The 15,369-nt window shown below is 38.8% G+C and overlaps 1 protein-coding gene and 1 long non-coding RNA gene across 2 annotated transcripts; one reads left to right on the forward strand and one right to left on the reverse strand.

The window, feature by feature from the left end:
* Positions 1-1,213: 1,213 nt before the first annotated feature.
* On the reverse strand, positions 1,214-1,763 carry LOC115256692 (uncharacterized). The gene is made up of 2 exons (XR_009997346.1): positions 1,454-1,763; positions 1,214-1,391 (listed from the first exon to the last, which is right to left on the reverse strand). It is a non-coding gene; the product is annotated as an uncharacterized LOC115256692 (long non-coding RNA).
* A 3,118-nt stretch (positions 1,764-4,881) lies between these two features.
* LOC134286978 (uncharacterized protein K02A2.6-like) lies at positions 4,882-7,711 on the forward strand. The gene is made up of 2 exons (XM_062848694.1): positions 4,882-4,918; positions 7,032-7,711. Exons 1-2 carry the CDS (start codon positions 4,882-4,884, stop codon positions 7,709-7,711), a joined length of 717 nt encoding a protein of 238 aa, XP_062704678.1.
* The last annotated feature ends 7,658 nt before the right edge of the window (positions 7,712-15,369 follow it).

The raw sequence follows: 15,369 nt of genomic DNA on the forward strand, positions 1-15,369 counted from the left end.
CTAGCAGAGAGTCCGTTTGTGGATGCACGCATACGCGTGGTCCGTTTGTGGATGCATACTGTCACTTTCAAGTAGTACAATAAATAACTTCAATTGATTAATCCAGTAGTTTCTAATTAATTAGTGCACAATACCACATATTTGGCGACGAGACGAACCAGCAGCGTTTTGGAAGTATTCAAAATGGAAGAACAACTGTTCAAGCTACCCCCGTTCGAATGTGAAAGTGTCCCAATTACGGAGCTCAGGAACAAATGGTTCGACTACAAGAAGCAGTTCGAATACATCGCTGCCGCTCTGGGCAGAAAGAAAAAGAAGAAGCTGAAAAATATATTCCTTGCTGTTGCTGGGCGTGAACTCCAGCGAGTGTATGAGAGCCTGCCCGAGGATAACCAAGGAATCAGTGAGGAAGAAGAAGACGAGTTCGATCGCATGATTCGCAGGCTCGACAATTACTTTGCTCCCAAACAGCATGACACCTTCGAGAGGCATACGTTCTGGACTCAAAAACCGGTCGTTGGAGAAACACTGGATAAGTTCCTGCTGCGTGCCAAAGTCATGGCCAATAAATGTCGATTCGGATCATCGGAGAAAGAAAGCAGAGATGCAGCAGTTATCGACAAGATTGTTATGCTGGCGCCCCCTGAGCTCCGGCGAAAGATTTTGGAAAAGCCCAATATCAACTTGGATGATCTCACCACCCTCGTCAATACCCACTTATCCGTACAGCACCATATACGCGAGCTTGGTCAACATGTGTCAGGTACAGGCACATTGCAGCTAGCGAACCGTGCGAATACGTTCGTCAACAAAATATCTACGGATAGTGACAGGTCACGTTCGGCGAACAAACGTTCCGCTGTGGATTGTGATCGCTGTGGGTTCAGAGCAGGGATGAGAAATGTACTGGAAAAAACGGTTACCGGCTGTACATTTGACATTTTTCCACACGAACATCATACACGCAAGTTTGATAATACCCATTAATGGGTACTTAAGTACCCATTTCCAACTAAAGTGGCTTAACCCATTAAATGGGTATTTGCCGTTTACTCATTAATGGGTATTAGCCATGAACTTCAAAAAATGGGTATTTTTTACACTTGATAGCAAATTAAAAAATGGGTAATAAAACTCCATTATTTCGAGTGCGGTATCGCTGTTTGAGGTTAGATTATTCGAAAAAAACTTGTTACGAATAGAAAAGCAGAAATGACTATTTAAACTGTGTATTTATTTGTATGCATATGTTTTACATCTTATTACATTATATTTTACACCTCATTATCGATTTATTTTCCACCTTTGAAACATATCTGTCTTGGCATTGGGGTTGAAATGTCTACAATCAGCAACGGGAACTCGCATTTTCTTGGCACTTAGTCATTCAGCTGTAATGAATAAACAAATCTTGTATTTAACTTTCCAGAATGATCAGTTTGATTATACCTACGTGCAAGCCTACGTGTAAGCGAATTAAATCACTATCCACTCCGTCAGCGTGGTCCTTTTTTGGTCAAATTCATCACAAACTAAATGTTCTTCTTTCGGTAAGCGCGTTATTCAACAATGGCGGCACAAAAAATCACAAACATTCATGAGTATTATCTACCCATTATTTTCATGAGAAAGCGAACTGCATAATGGGGGTTAAATACCCATTTTTAGATGTCAGAAAAAGCCCCATTTTATGACAGCTCTATACATTTGCAAAAAATGGGTACTTAAAATCCATTTAATGGGTATTTGCAAACTAGCGTGTAGGCCCAGCCAAACTCAAACTGTTCGAAAAATAAATGTCATAACATTTTTTTTCCTGCAGCCTTCTTCCACGAAACGGTTTCCAAGTGCGAGAGCGCCAGTACTCGAGCACAACGACGACAGAAATTTCTGTCTTTCCCATTTTCGCATTTTTCTGCGTTTCAAACCGCTTCTAGACAAACTTCTTTACATGCATCACAAGGCTAGGAGTGTGCTCTAGCTATTTGTGCAAATCGAATTAAGTTATTTATTAAAACAAGTGAGTTATTAGCAGCTGAAAATATTTGACATTTTTCGCAATCACCCCACGGTGGGACGAATGGCCAAAAACATGAACTTTTTTCAGTAGCGTCTTTAAACGTGATTTTATCGGCATGGTGTCTTCGTATGGAAATTTTATAAAAATAGGGCGCGTCGAATGGCGTTTAGTTTTAGTTCGCAACTTTGCCACAGGCGGCGCTGTAAAATCCAACTTTTTTGTTTTACGTTTTTTCAATATGGTGTCTTCGGTAAAGTTGTAGATATGCTCAATACAAATATCTTTGCCGAAGACACCAACCCTCTATCTCTACATTGCTTCAAGATACAGACGTATTTTATGAATGACCCCCCAAAAATCGTTTTATTCATATATTTAGAAAACGCGCAGTTTTAGAAAGTTGCAATGTTCTACAAAGTTGTGTAAAATGTCAAAAGAAACAACTTTGTAGAAGTGAATAGGGTTCTAAAATGGCAATAGGGTTAGTTATGGCTATTTTTTAGTTAAAAATAGCCGTTTTTCAAGGCTCAATAACTATCTTGGATGCAAATGGATGCAAATCAAACCCCACTAGGTTCAATATGTATTACTATTAGTTGAATATCCTGATGTTTTCGGTTGTATCCTCGAGTATCCTTAGCAGGGGTTCTTAATCTTACTAGAGCCTATTTTTGACGCTAAAACAATAATATCAGTTTTTGTATGTCATTTAGAACCCCATTATTTTCTGTGAAGTGATAAATATTAACTATTCGCATAATTATATGCTTTATTGCACCTATAAAAATCAATTATTATCGAATTATTATCTTATTATTTTAAAAACACTGCATAGAAGTGAGCTAAACCAGTCGGTCATATGTATCCAAGTAATCTCACTAGCAAGCAAATACACATATTATTTTCAGCACGTATAGTAACCGAACAAGCAGAAAGTCAACTCATATAAAATCACTACGTTTCTTATGTCGAATATCCAATTACTAATTTTCTAATTCACTTAAAGGCGTCAAGAGGCATGAGATTTTTCGATCGCTGTGAGAATGATCTAAATAAATTCTGCATTAATGCAAATAAGCTTTTGTATACAAAATGTTTAATGATTTCTATTTATCAAAAAAGTTTTGGATATGCACAACATCTTTGATGAAAAGTAAAGGTTCCTCTAATCAAAAATCGTAAAAGTTGTTTTGGGTATGTGTTGGAATATTAGAACTAATTTAGAGAAGCTGTTTCACCCTTTTACTGGCTTAATCGACAGTTACTTGTGCCATGTGTTCATTGACCTTCCCGTATAAATACACACACTCTCCCGCTTGTTCGGCACCTGTCAAATGCATGTTGTTTCCGATAGCTGAAAATGCTCCTTCTCATTTCCACAAATCAATTTGTAGCTATGTTTGAAAGTTGGGAAAATGGATACGCAAATGATTTCAGGTTTTATAGACTTGCTGTTTGTTCGGTTACTATACGTGCTGAAAAAGAATATGTATATTTCTGGCGTTCGTTTTGAATAGGTCGTATGTAGATTGTGGTTCCTACCCTGATTCGACCTATTCAAATCGAAAGCCAGATTTACATTAATGTTTTGAACACACGAATAAAATTTGCTTGCTGGTGAGATCACTTGGATACATATGACCGTCTGGTTTAGCTCACTTCTATTCAGTGTTTTTTTTTTATAATATGATAATAACTCGATAATAATTGATTTTTGTAGGCGCAATAAAGCTTACAATTATGCGAATAGTTAATATTTATCACTTCACAGAAGATAATGGGGTTCTAAATGACATACAAAAACTGATATTATTGTTTTAGCGTCAAAAATAGGCTCTAGTATGATTAAGAACCCCTGCTAAGGATACTCGAGGATACAACCGAAAACATCAGGATATTCAACTAATAGTAATACATATTGAACCTAGTGGGGTTTGATTTGCATCCATTTGCATCCAAGATAGTTATTGAGCCTTGAAAAACGGCTATTTTTAACTAAAAAATAGCCATAACTAACCCTATTGCCATTTTAGAACCCTATTCACTTCTACAAAGTTGTTTCTTTTGACATTTTACACAACTTTGTAGAACATTGCAACTTTCTAAAACTGCGCGTTTTCGAAATATATGAATAAAACGATTTTTGGGGGGTCATTCATAAAATACGTCTGTATCTTGAAGCAATGTAGAGATAGAGGGTTGGTGTCTTCGACAAAGATGTTTGTATTGAGCATATCTACAACTTTGCCGAAGACATCATATTGAAAAAACGTAAAACAAAAAAGTTGAATTTTACAGCGCCGCCTGTGGCAAAGTTGCGAACTAAAACTAAACGCCATTCGACGCACCCTGTTTTTATAAAATTTTCATCCGAAGACACTATGCCGATAAAATCACGTTTAAAGACGCTACTGAAAAAAGTTCACGTTTTGGGTCATTCGTCCCACTGTGCAATGGTCTTAGCCAGTCGAAAAGACAAGTCCAAAGAAAAAAAAAAGTATCAGAGAGCATTATTGACAAGTTTCCTGTAATTAAAGGTGTTAAAATTCGAATCAATATTGACGAGACCGTGACACCCGTTGCTCAGCATGTCCGTCGTGTACCAATAGCACTCCGTCGACAAGTTGAAGATCAGCTCAATAGACTGCTGAATTCCGGCATCATTGAAAAAGTTAACGGTCCCAGCCCCTGGGTATCACCCGTTGTAATCGTTATCAAGGATAACGGCGATGTACGCCTATGCATTGACATGCGACGAGCGAATACTGCAATCAGACGAGAGTATCATATGATACCTACGCTTGATGATCTTCTGGCAAGGTTGAACGGCTCCAAATGGTTTTCTCGACTCGACATTAAGGATGCTTACCATCAAGTGGAACTGCACGAGTCGAGCCGGTATATAACGACATTCATTACCCACCTTGGAATGTTTCGATACACCAGGTTGATGTTTGGGATCTGCAGTGCTTCAGAACATTTCCAGCGCATAATCGAGCAGATTTTAAGCAGCTGCGAAAACTCCTTTAACTTTCAAGACGATATATTCATACACGGAAAGACAGAGGCAGAGCATGACGCTGCTCTTGAGCGTGTTTTGCGTACACTGGAGGCACACAATGTCGTTTTGAACACCAAGAAATGCAAATTCAAGGTCACGGAAACAGAATTCTTGGGTCATGACATTTCTCAGCAAGGCGTTAGACCAACGGAGGACAAAGTAATGGCGGTGCAGCAATTTAGATCGCCTACGTCTGCCGAAGAAGTCCGCAGTTTTTTGGGTCTCGTTGGCTATGTTGGAAGATTTATCCCCGATTTAGCTACCAAAACATTCGATCTTCGACAATTGGCTTCTTTAGCGGTGTTGGGATAATTTCATATTCTGAATCTGCATGCCAAACTGAGCCGAAATCCAAATTTTCATCAATTTTGATGCCCGGGAACCTATTTAAATATCAATTTGAAGTTTGTATGGGAGCGATTTGTCGAATCACCCCTCGTTGCATTTTGTACTGGGCGGAGCTGTCAAACAGCTGCCTAGCTGTCAAAAGGTGATTTCGAAAAATCTCTTTGAAATTGATTTTAGGTATGTATCAAAATAAAGTTCTAAGAATCTGAAAAAAATCATACTGGCTCAGAAAAAGGTGCTCTTTCATATAAAATCAATAAATAAATACTTTTTTCAAAATTTAAAAACCCAATTGACAATCAGCGGTCAGAAGTTCGATTGGTCGACGAAACATGAAATAGCGTTCAACAATTTGAAACGAGCAGTATGCTCAGCCCCAACACTCGGATTCTTCGATAACAACCGTCGAACAAGAGTGATTGCGGATGCGTCGCCGGTCGGTTTAGGTGCTGTATTAATACAGTTTGAAGACGAATGTGATGATAAACCAATTGTCATTTCCTACGCCAGCAAAAGCCTTTCGCCAACAGAACGTCGATATTGCCAAACAGAAAAAGAAGCGCTGGCGATAGTTTGGAGCGTTGAAAAGTTCAAGTTATTCTTACTTGGGAGAGACTTTGAACTCGAAACCGACCATCGTCCATTAACCGCAATCTTCAAGCCGACGTCACTACCTCCAGGCCGCATTGAGAGATGGGTGCTTAGTAGTATGGGACAAACATCAAATTCTCGCTCCAGTCGACTTTTTTGATTCCATTTAGGTCCCATATGAACTGTGCAAAATTTCAGCGCAATCGGTGAAACTATAATTTAGCGCAAGCGGTTCAAAGTTTGCATAGGATTTACCTGGATTTACTATGGGAAAAGTTACTCTTTCAAACAAAAAATCCCAGGGGTCGCCCTTTATCTCCTTAATTCAAATCGATCAATGCTTCTTGTAGAAAAATCATTTATGAAACTTTCCTTCGAAGACCGCAAAACGATTGGATGCTTGTGGAAAAAGTTATTGATTTATTACCGATTAATGATCCAACGAAGGGTTTTTTGTTTTGTTTTATCAGCAGCACTGTAGCTGCTGCCTTGGCTGCTGCTGTTTCTGGGGGTGGTAATGCCTCCCGCCACCCCATGCAACAACGGTAGCAGCAGTGCTGCTGATAAAACAAAACAAATAGCCGTTCGTTGGATCATTAATCGGTAATAAATCAATAACTTTTTCCACAAGCATCCAATCGTTTTGCGGTCTTCGAAGGAAAGTTTCATAAATGATTTTTCTACAAGAAGCATTGATCGATTTGAATTAAGGAGATAAAGGGCGACCCCTGGGATTTTTTGTTTGAAAGAGTAACTTTTCCCATAGTAAATCCTATGCAAACTTTGAACCGCTTGCGCTAAATTATAGTTTCACCGATTGCGCTGAAATTTTGTACAGTTCATATGGGACCTAAATGGGATCTAAAAAGTCGACTGGAGCGAGGATTTATTTTTTCCATACAAGCGTGTCCCACACTAGTGCTTAGACTACAACCTTTCAAATTTAGGATTGTATTAGGCCCGGAAAGCAGAATATAGCAGATCCACTATCTCGTCTCTCTCTGACGGCAGATAACGAAGACGTAGACAAATGCGACGATCAACTGTACATAAGCGCTATCACGGAATCTGTAGCTGTAGATGTTTCGGAGATCAAGAATGCACTGGAAACAGACCCTGAGCTACTTTTCGTCAAGGATGCTTTGTTGACTTCGGGTTGGGCTGATGATGCTGTTAGAAGCGGTGCCAAGAAGTACATACCCTTTCAAAACGACCTAACTCTCCTCGAAGGCTACGTGGTTCGTGGATGCAGAATCGTCATTCCTCAAGATCTACGCGGTAGAATGCTGCAGCTGGCTCACGAAGGCCACCCAGGGGAGACACTGATGATATCGCGACTACGTGACAGGGTTTGGTGGCCAGGCATGGATGAAGATGCAAGAAAGACGGTCAAAAGCTGCGAAGGTTGTCGTTTGGTAAGCAGGCCCTCAGCACCCGAACCGATGCGCCGCCGTCTAATGCCAAAAGAACCTTGGGTAGACGTTGCGATGGATTTTCTAGGACCTTTACCATCACACGAGTACCTCCTAGTGATCGTGGACTACTATAGTCGGTACAAAGAGGTCTGCATCATGAAGAAAATAACATCAGAAGAGACCATCAAGAAGATAGAGCCAATTTTCGTCCGACTGGGTTATCCGAGGACGATCACTCTGGACAATGGTCGTCAATTTATAGATACAGAGTTCTAGGAATATTGTCATTCAAGAAATATATCCTTGAGCCACACAGCTCCATACTGGCCGCAGGCGAATGGTGAAGTCGAAAGACAAAACAGTTCCCTTTTGAAGCGGCTCAAGATCAGTCATTCAATGAATCGTGACTGGAAAACGGATTTGCTTCACTACCTTATGATGTATAACACCACCGCACATTCCGTCACGGGAAAGGCACCATCGGTTTTGTTACAGAACCGTCTGATTCGTTCCAAGATTCCATCAATAAGCGACATAGAAACAGCACCACCTATAACTACTGAAGTTCAAGACAGAGACAGAATTCTGAAGCACAGGGGAAAAGAAAGGGAAGACGCCCGGCGTCATGCAAAACCCTCGGACATTCAAGTAGGAGATCGTGTATTGGTACAAAACCTTGTATCAACCGGGAAACTAACTCCAACATTCAACGGAATAGAATATCAGGTGATGGAGAGAAGAGGAAGCTGTGTGAAAATTATTGATCCTGTTTCAAGAAGCGTGTTTGAAAGAAATGTAGCCCACCTCAAGAAAATCAGTCCGCAGACAACATCCAATGAGGAAACGTCGCCATCCGCTACAGATAATATTTACGACCAGCAACCCAAGCAGCAACCTAATGAACGACCAAGGTCAGGAACAATCAAGTCGTCGTCTACCTCGTCAGATGACTCGACCATCCTGGCACCGAGATTACTTCGTCAATCAACTGGAAGAAAAAGGGAGATGTGGTGATTCCGAGTAATCATAGTAGGCCTAACGTTCAGAGGAGTCTAGCAGTCTAGCAGAGAGTCCGTTTGTGGATGCACGCATACGCGTGGTCCGTTTGTGGATGCATACTGTCACTTTCAAGTAGTACAATAAATAACTTCAATTGATTAATCCAGTAGTTTCTAATTAATTAGTGCACAATACCACAGTTTTTATGTGCACAAAGCAGATAAAAGCGAATCGGTGGCTCAAATCCTCATTTTATGTGCGGCTTTTAGATTTTAAAGTGTTCGCATTAAATATAATTGAGTTGCACATATTTTTTATATGCACAGCTATGAATTCTAAAAATGATACCTTTACAACCTATGTTAACTGAATATAAATTTTGAATGCATCGATTGATATTTCAAAACGTTCAAAACATTTCATCAACGGAAAAATGGTGGAGCAAGACTTTTGTTGCTGGCCGCGTTTACCGAGTTTACGGTCGCTTTTTCAAGTCTTCCGGTCGAATTCCTGCAATTTAATTAAGGTAAAATACGTTATCATTCGTAATCATTTTCTGTTACGTATGTTACGTTCTGTTACAGATCCAGATTGAGGTTACAGCGCGGCAAAGCTTTGACCACAGACGATCTTCCGGAAATATTTTCGTTTGGACCGGACAAACCCTGCTGGAAGGCTCTATTACCGAAACGACGCTTTTGAAAAGATCAATGCAATCACCCTCGCAATCACCATAGTTTTTGATTCTAGTTCGAAATACAGTTTTTTCATCATAAAATAATTAGTCTGAATTATTTATTTTCTAGAAAATCACATATAGTATTTATTTGTGATGAAATTTAAAATTCAATAGGTTTACCTTCAAAATTGAAAAGTGCGGACCTATATTATTTATGTGCATTGCATGTAGAAACTAAGATGAGCTAGAAATCTGGTTCTATGTGCCACGCCAGTGAAATTTATGTGCAAAGCTCGATTGCAAAAATCTATGTGCGCGGCATTTACAAACTAGATGCGAATTATTTTTAGTGTAGCTTATAACACAAACTTTGAGTGATTTTTTTTCACCGTGTATGTCAGATAGGAACATTTTTGAAATCCCAGTGCGAAAAATGTCGAGCTCAGTCTCACAAGGTTGACCTCAAATGTCAAAGTAGAACTATTTACCATTTTTCTTATTTCGAATTTTCTCATTATTCCTTTGTTTTTCAAGTTCGAGTAAAGTTCAATTCCGATTAGAATACCATGCTTGATCGTATTATTCAATATAAGCGAGATTTCGTCTTTAATTTTAGGACCCTATTATCACAGACAAACAGACGTCTCACTCTACCCACTTCCCATCGTTTCCCTTTTTAACGGATTATTCAAATATTCCATAGTTCGCAAATCGCGCACTTGTGGCGCTCGCATCGTTTTTACTCCTGTTTGACGTTTGCTCACTACCGCCATCTACTCGGTGGATTTGCGTACCACAGCGTAATTAGCATTGGGCGATTATGTTTGCGTGACGATGATTTTTATCGCAATTTTGTTCCAAGTGATACGTCTGTTTGTCTGTGCTATTATTTTACAAAAGCCCATGTCTCCTGTTCAAAAGGAATCGCTGAAGAAACTTCCCGCATAACCATGAACCATATTCGTACTGTATACCACACTGTTCCCAACTATTTACTTCTCGATCGATTTCTGGCTGAAACTTTCTACAGAGACTGCCATTTGAATTGCGCAATTTCTTCGCAACTGTGTACTGCGATCGAAGAAAAACGGTTTTTTGGGCGATTCTGACAAGGAATTTCCCATGCATCAAGATAGGCTGATAAATTCCTTCTGATCTGCAAATAGCCCTAACAGGGCCGACAACAGGGGCCGTGCACAATTTACGTCACGCATTTAGGGAGCAGTGGGGTTTCTGCATAATGTGACGACTAATACAACAATTGTTGAGGTCGAGGTCGAGGTTTGTGTGGTATGATTCCTTGTCTAATATGCTTTTTGAGAGAAACTTTGGGTAACTGTGTTGTTGTTTTCTCAATTTCTTGGTCTCTTTAACAACACAGTTTTCCAAAGTTTTGCTCAAAGAGCATCAAATTAGACAAGGAATGATATTTCTAGATTAAGTTTAAATAAGGGCGAAAGTAACATGAGAGAGTTCTCTTCATCGACTCTCTCTTCTTCTAATTAAAGTGACAAGATGCAAGTATGGTTGTACTTTTTGGTCGTAAATCGCTAGGTTGCGATGCAATCATGCAATCTAGCGCCTAAGTGTAAAAAAGTTCGATTGAATTTGCATCTTGTCACGTTGATTTGCAGAAGAGAGAGTCGATGAAGAGAACTCTCTCATGTTACTTTCGCCCTTAAATTTTGAAAACGACGTATAATCAATGGTGTAGCATTGATTATACGTCGTTTTCAAAATTTGTTACTGATTTAAACTCAATTTTAAAACACCCTCGCTTTTTGCACTATCTCATTGCAGAAATGGAGAATTTACCTTCTCATCATACCTACTAATTGTTACGTCCGGCTATGCGTTCGGTGGCCGAATAATTACTTAAAACGCGGACATAAACACGAGCAAAATATACATTTATTAACGAGCACACTATTTACAATAAACGTAATAAAAGCCCAATCGAGCGATGGGCGCGCGAGAACAGCATCTTGCGGCGGCTGCTGCTGTTGGCGTTCTGTCGTTACTCGATCGACGACTCTGGTGGGGTGCAAAGATGAATGTGCAAAAACGGCATCATTATACTATCGGCAGATAGAAATGAGCCGACTGTCGAACAATAGGCGCCTTTTGCAGATAGGCATCTACCATTCCATTTGTGCACAACACTAATATTCAGCTCATTATTGCCCGTTGCAGAATTTCTTAGATTTCAGCGCGAAAAATTTAGCGTAGGTGCATTATAAACGTTTGTTTCTAATGAAAAAAGAATTCTAAAGGTGTACTCAACAATACGGCGTCCAACTTTCACTGGTACGCTTTCTGTTTTGATATATGTGGGCTCACGCAACAAAAATCCACGTAACTTATTTTCGCGCAGCAGTCTAAACGGGTGGAATCTCCGCGATACTACAAATCTAGTACTTATTTATTTTGGTGCTCTGGAACCTATTTAAAAGCCAGGTTAAAGTTTATCAATTAAATTAGTCAGGATTTTGTATTGGACGGAGCTGTCAAACAGTTGCTCAGCTGTCAAAAGGTGATATTAGAAAATTTCTTTGAAATAGGACACGATCGATGAAGTACTAGATTTGTAGTAATGCGAGCTTAATTATTATATTGTGCGTTTAGCACTAAATTGTTTTCCGAAAAAACTTCATTGACTTTCGCTGCCTTTCCTATGCGTTAAACATTACGTCGGAAGTAGCGCGCTGTATAGCAAACCAGATTTACTGTACAGCGCACTACTTCCGACGTTATGTTTAACGCATAGGAAAGGCAGCGGAAGTCAATGAAGTTTTTTCGGAAATCAATTTAGTGCTAAACGCACAATATATGGGGAGAAGGTGAACCCTCTGTTTCTGCAAGTAGATGGTACAAACAGCTTTGGATATTATGATTCTGGAATATACTAGCTAGACAATACACATTCCAAATTTCATAAAGTTTAGAGAACTAGAACCAAAGTTACAGAACATTGTAGCACGCACCCTCCATAAGGACAAGCTAAATATTTCAAATATCGAGGTACTGAATGGTTCCCCAAGCAACCAAAAGTTCGGAAGATGCTTTGCGTTGATTATAAGTAAGTATGTTGAAATATTATAGTGAAACAAAGTGTACTTGTGAAATTAACACAAGCTGTGACTGCTGAGCTCGATTTCCGAGTGATTTAATTGAATGAGAACTTCTCCCGAGCTCCGCTGTCGTCGAAGTTCAAGTGAAGTTCACTTTTGGTACGGTTAATATTTATCTGAACTTTGAGTAGTAAGTTCAAAGCAAGTACGAAACAAGTTCGAAACAGAACTTTACAAGTTGTTGGAATATGTCCAACTGAACTTTATTTGAGCTTTAGAGGCACGCAAAAGTTCAACATCAGTTCGGTTAAATTTTAATTGAACTCTGCTCAAAAGTTCAAAGTAAGTTTTTTCTGGACCTCTTTTCTACTTTAATGTAGTTTTGAACAGAAATCAAAAGCTTGGACATGTACTTCCAAGTTCATAAACAATACATGAGTAACTTTTTGGAGAATTCAGTTCAACGAAACCGGAATTGAACCAAACTTGAACTTTTGAGTTCGTTCTTCAAGTGGAATTCGAACTTTTGGTTGCGTGGTGATCACTATTCATAAATGAATGTATAGACATAAAAACATACGCTGTTTAAACTTTTTTCACCTAAAACAGCGACTTTTTTATACAGCATAGATTTTCATCGCGAGATTGTTTATTTCGTTTTTCGTTAAACGTTAAATGTACTCTTTCAGATTATGCAGATTATTAGAGTTTTGGCAGCTGAGGAGTCCACGGTACACCTAAGAAACGTCTACGGCGCACACTTTAGAAAATACTGGTTTACACGAACGCACTTCATGAGATTGGACGTCTGTTTTCTGCGTGATAAAACCTCAAATTTTAGAGGGAGCTACGGTAAAATGGGCTCTATAACTTTAGGGCCAAACCGTTCTTATGTTTTTTTTCGATTGGGTCATCTGTAGTTGCATTGTTCCTTGAATCAATAAAGTTATTTAATTTTTCCACATTTGGAATTGATTTTTTACTTTGTGACTTAAAGGAGTCCTATAAAGAATCATTGAAAGAAAATCTGGAACGAATCTTTGAGAGAATGCTTAGAGGTGTTCCTGCAGGAATACTTGAAAAAAAAAACACTTAAGCAGTCGCTGGATGAATTCTTAAAATAATATTTATAGGATCGCGATCTTTAATCGCGATCGCGAATTCTTTAAAAATATTTAGAGAAAAATTTGGAGGAATCCATGATAAAATATTTAAACATATTATTATTTAAACATATTATTTCTTAAGTTCTGGGAGGAATTTTCGCAGAAATCCCTGGAGGAGTTTCTGGATAAAAACTTGGAGAAATTTCTGCTGTTCCTGCTGCTGGATTTGAAGTAATTACTAGGATATATTCGATTTTTTTATATCTATGTGGATTGGAAACATTTCTGAAGGAACAAGACACTTCTAGTAATGCATGAAGAAATTTTTGGAATTATTTCTGAAGAAATTCTTGGAAGACTTCATAATGGAATTGATTAATCAAAATAGAGACATTGCTAAAGGACTGTGTGAACGAGTATTTGTGGAAATTCTTAGAGGAGCTCCTGAAACATTTTTTGAAACTACCGTCTACCCCCGTTGGTTTGAACGACACCTCATGCAAACTAACGGAGTTCATTTTTTAATTTGAACTTCTAGTACAACGTGCATGCATCGAAAAACACACTGGTGGTGCTCCTTTTTGCTGTTTTGTTTTGATTGTGCGTTTTGTTTCACCCCGTTCCATGAGCAGAATGACGTTTGAACGATGTGCAGATAAGAGAGGGTCAAATTAAAAAGTGTTCAGATTAGATGAGGTCAAACCAACGAGGGTAGACGGTACCGTCTATCCCCGTTGGTTTGATCGCATCTAATCTGAACACTTTTTAATGTGATCCCAGCTAATCTGCACATCGTTCAATATAAAAATGGTTCAAATGTTATTCTGCCTGTAGTGTCTACCTCAAGAGAGGTAGGAAGGTTTGTACATCTTGTACATCTTTATTATTCTTCTTTTGAAAGTTATAAAACTGCCCATGGAACGGAGTGAAACGGAATGTAAATAGAATCAAAACAAAACAGCAAATAAGGATTTTACAAAGGGGAACTAACGCATTCTCGGCAGTTTTGTTCTCTTCGTCATCAGGGTTTTTTTAACCTATTGAACTCAAAGTGGGCGTCAAATCTTTCCCAACCAACCAAGCTTCAAGCAATTTGACCTACAAATCCCCTCCCCCTTGACGATGAGAACAAACTTGCGATAATACCCTAAGTCACCCAACTTGAAGAAATTACTGAAATTCTTAAAGGAATTCTTGGAGGAATTTTTAGAAAACCTTTGGTGAAATTTCAGAACGAATACTTCAATAGATCGTTGTCATCGTTGAAAAAAGAAAGAGAGCGAAGATGAAATGTGATTGAGCCAGCAAAAAAAGCACGTGCCACTTTGTCACTTTTGACACATTTGACTGTGAAACCAGGTGTGAAGGCGAAAACGGACGATTTTTGGGACTGTTCGAGGCACGAACGTTCCGAACCGTCGTGTTCGATTAGGGAATACCCGCACTATCAATGGAGGAATTCTTAGGATAATTCTTGTAGGTATTACTGATGGATTTGTTTGAGCAATTTGTTATGAATTCCTTTAAATAATTCTTGGATTCTGAAGGGGGAAATTTCTGTTGTATTCCTTTGATCATTAGTGTATTTATTAAAACAATCTGGGATACTTGAAATAATCTGGAGGAATTCCTGAAACAAGAAGGACTGGAGGAATTCCTGAAACAAGGAAGAAAGCCAAAAATCCTGAAGAAATCCTTGGAAAAAATTCTGGGAGAATCATCAATAGAAGGGCTGAAGAAATTTTCGGAAATCATCGTACGAAATTTTGGTAGGACTTCCTGAAGAAATGTTTGGAGGATTTCCTGAAAAAAATCATTAATATCTAAATATCGGAAACGATCGTTGATATAATTGTATTATATTTTTATACCTTTTTGTTCGGGTAGCTGACATAAGTACTTGAAACATTTTTGATAAATTATTGGAGACACTCACGACTCTAGTTATCCTTGTCGAACTCCCAAAATTGTAGCTTACAAACGCTTGGTTAGGCCTATTTATTTTATTTATTAGGGATAGGCCACGCCCATGTAGATGTTTGCGTGGATCTGTGATATCAAATGATCAAAACGCCCCAC

The sequence above is a fragment of the Aedes albopictus genome, chromosome 2, assembly GCF_035046485.1.
Source record: "Aedes albopictus strain Foshan chromosome 2, AalbF5, whole genome shotgun sequence".
Lineage (NCBI taxonomy): Eukaryota > Metazoa > Arthropoda > Insecta > Diptera > Culicidae > Aedes > Aedes albopictus.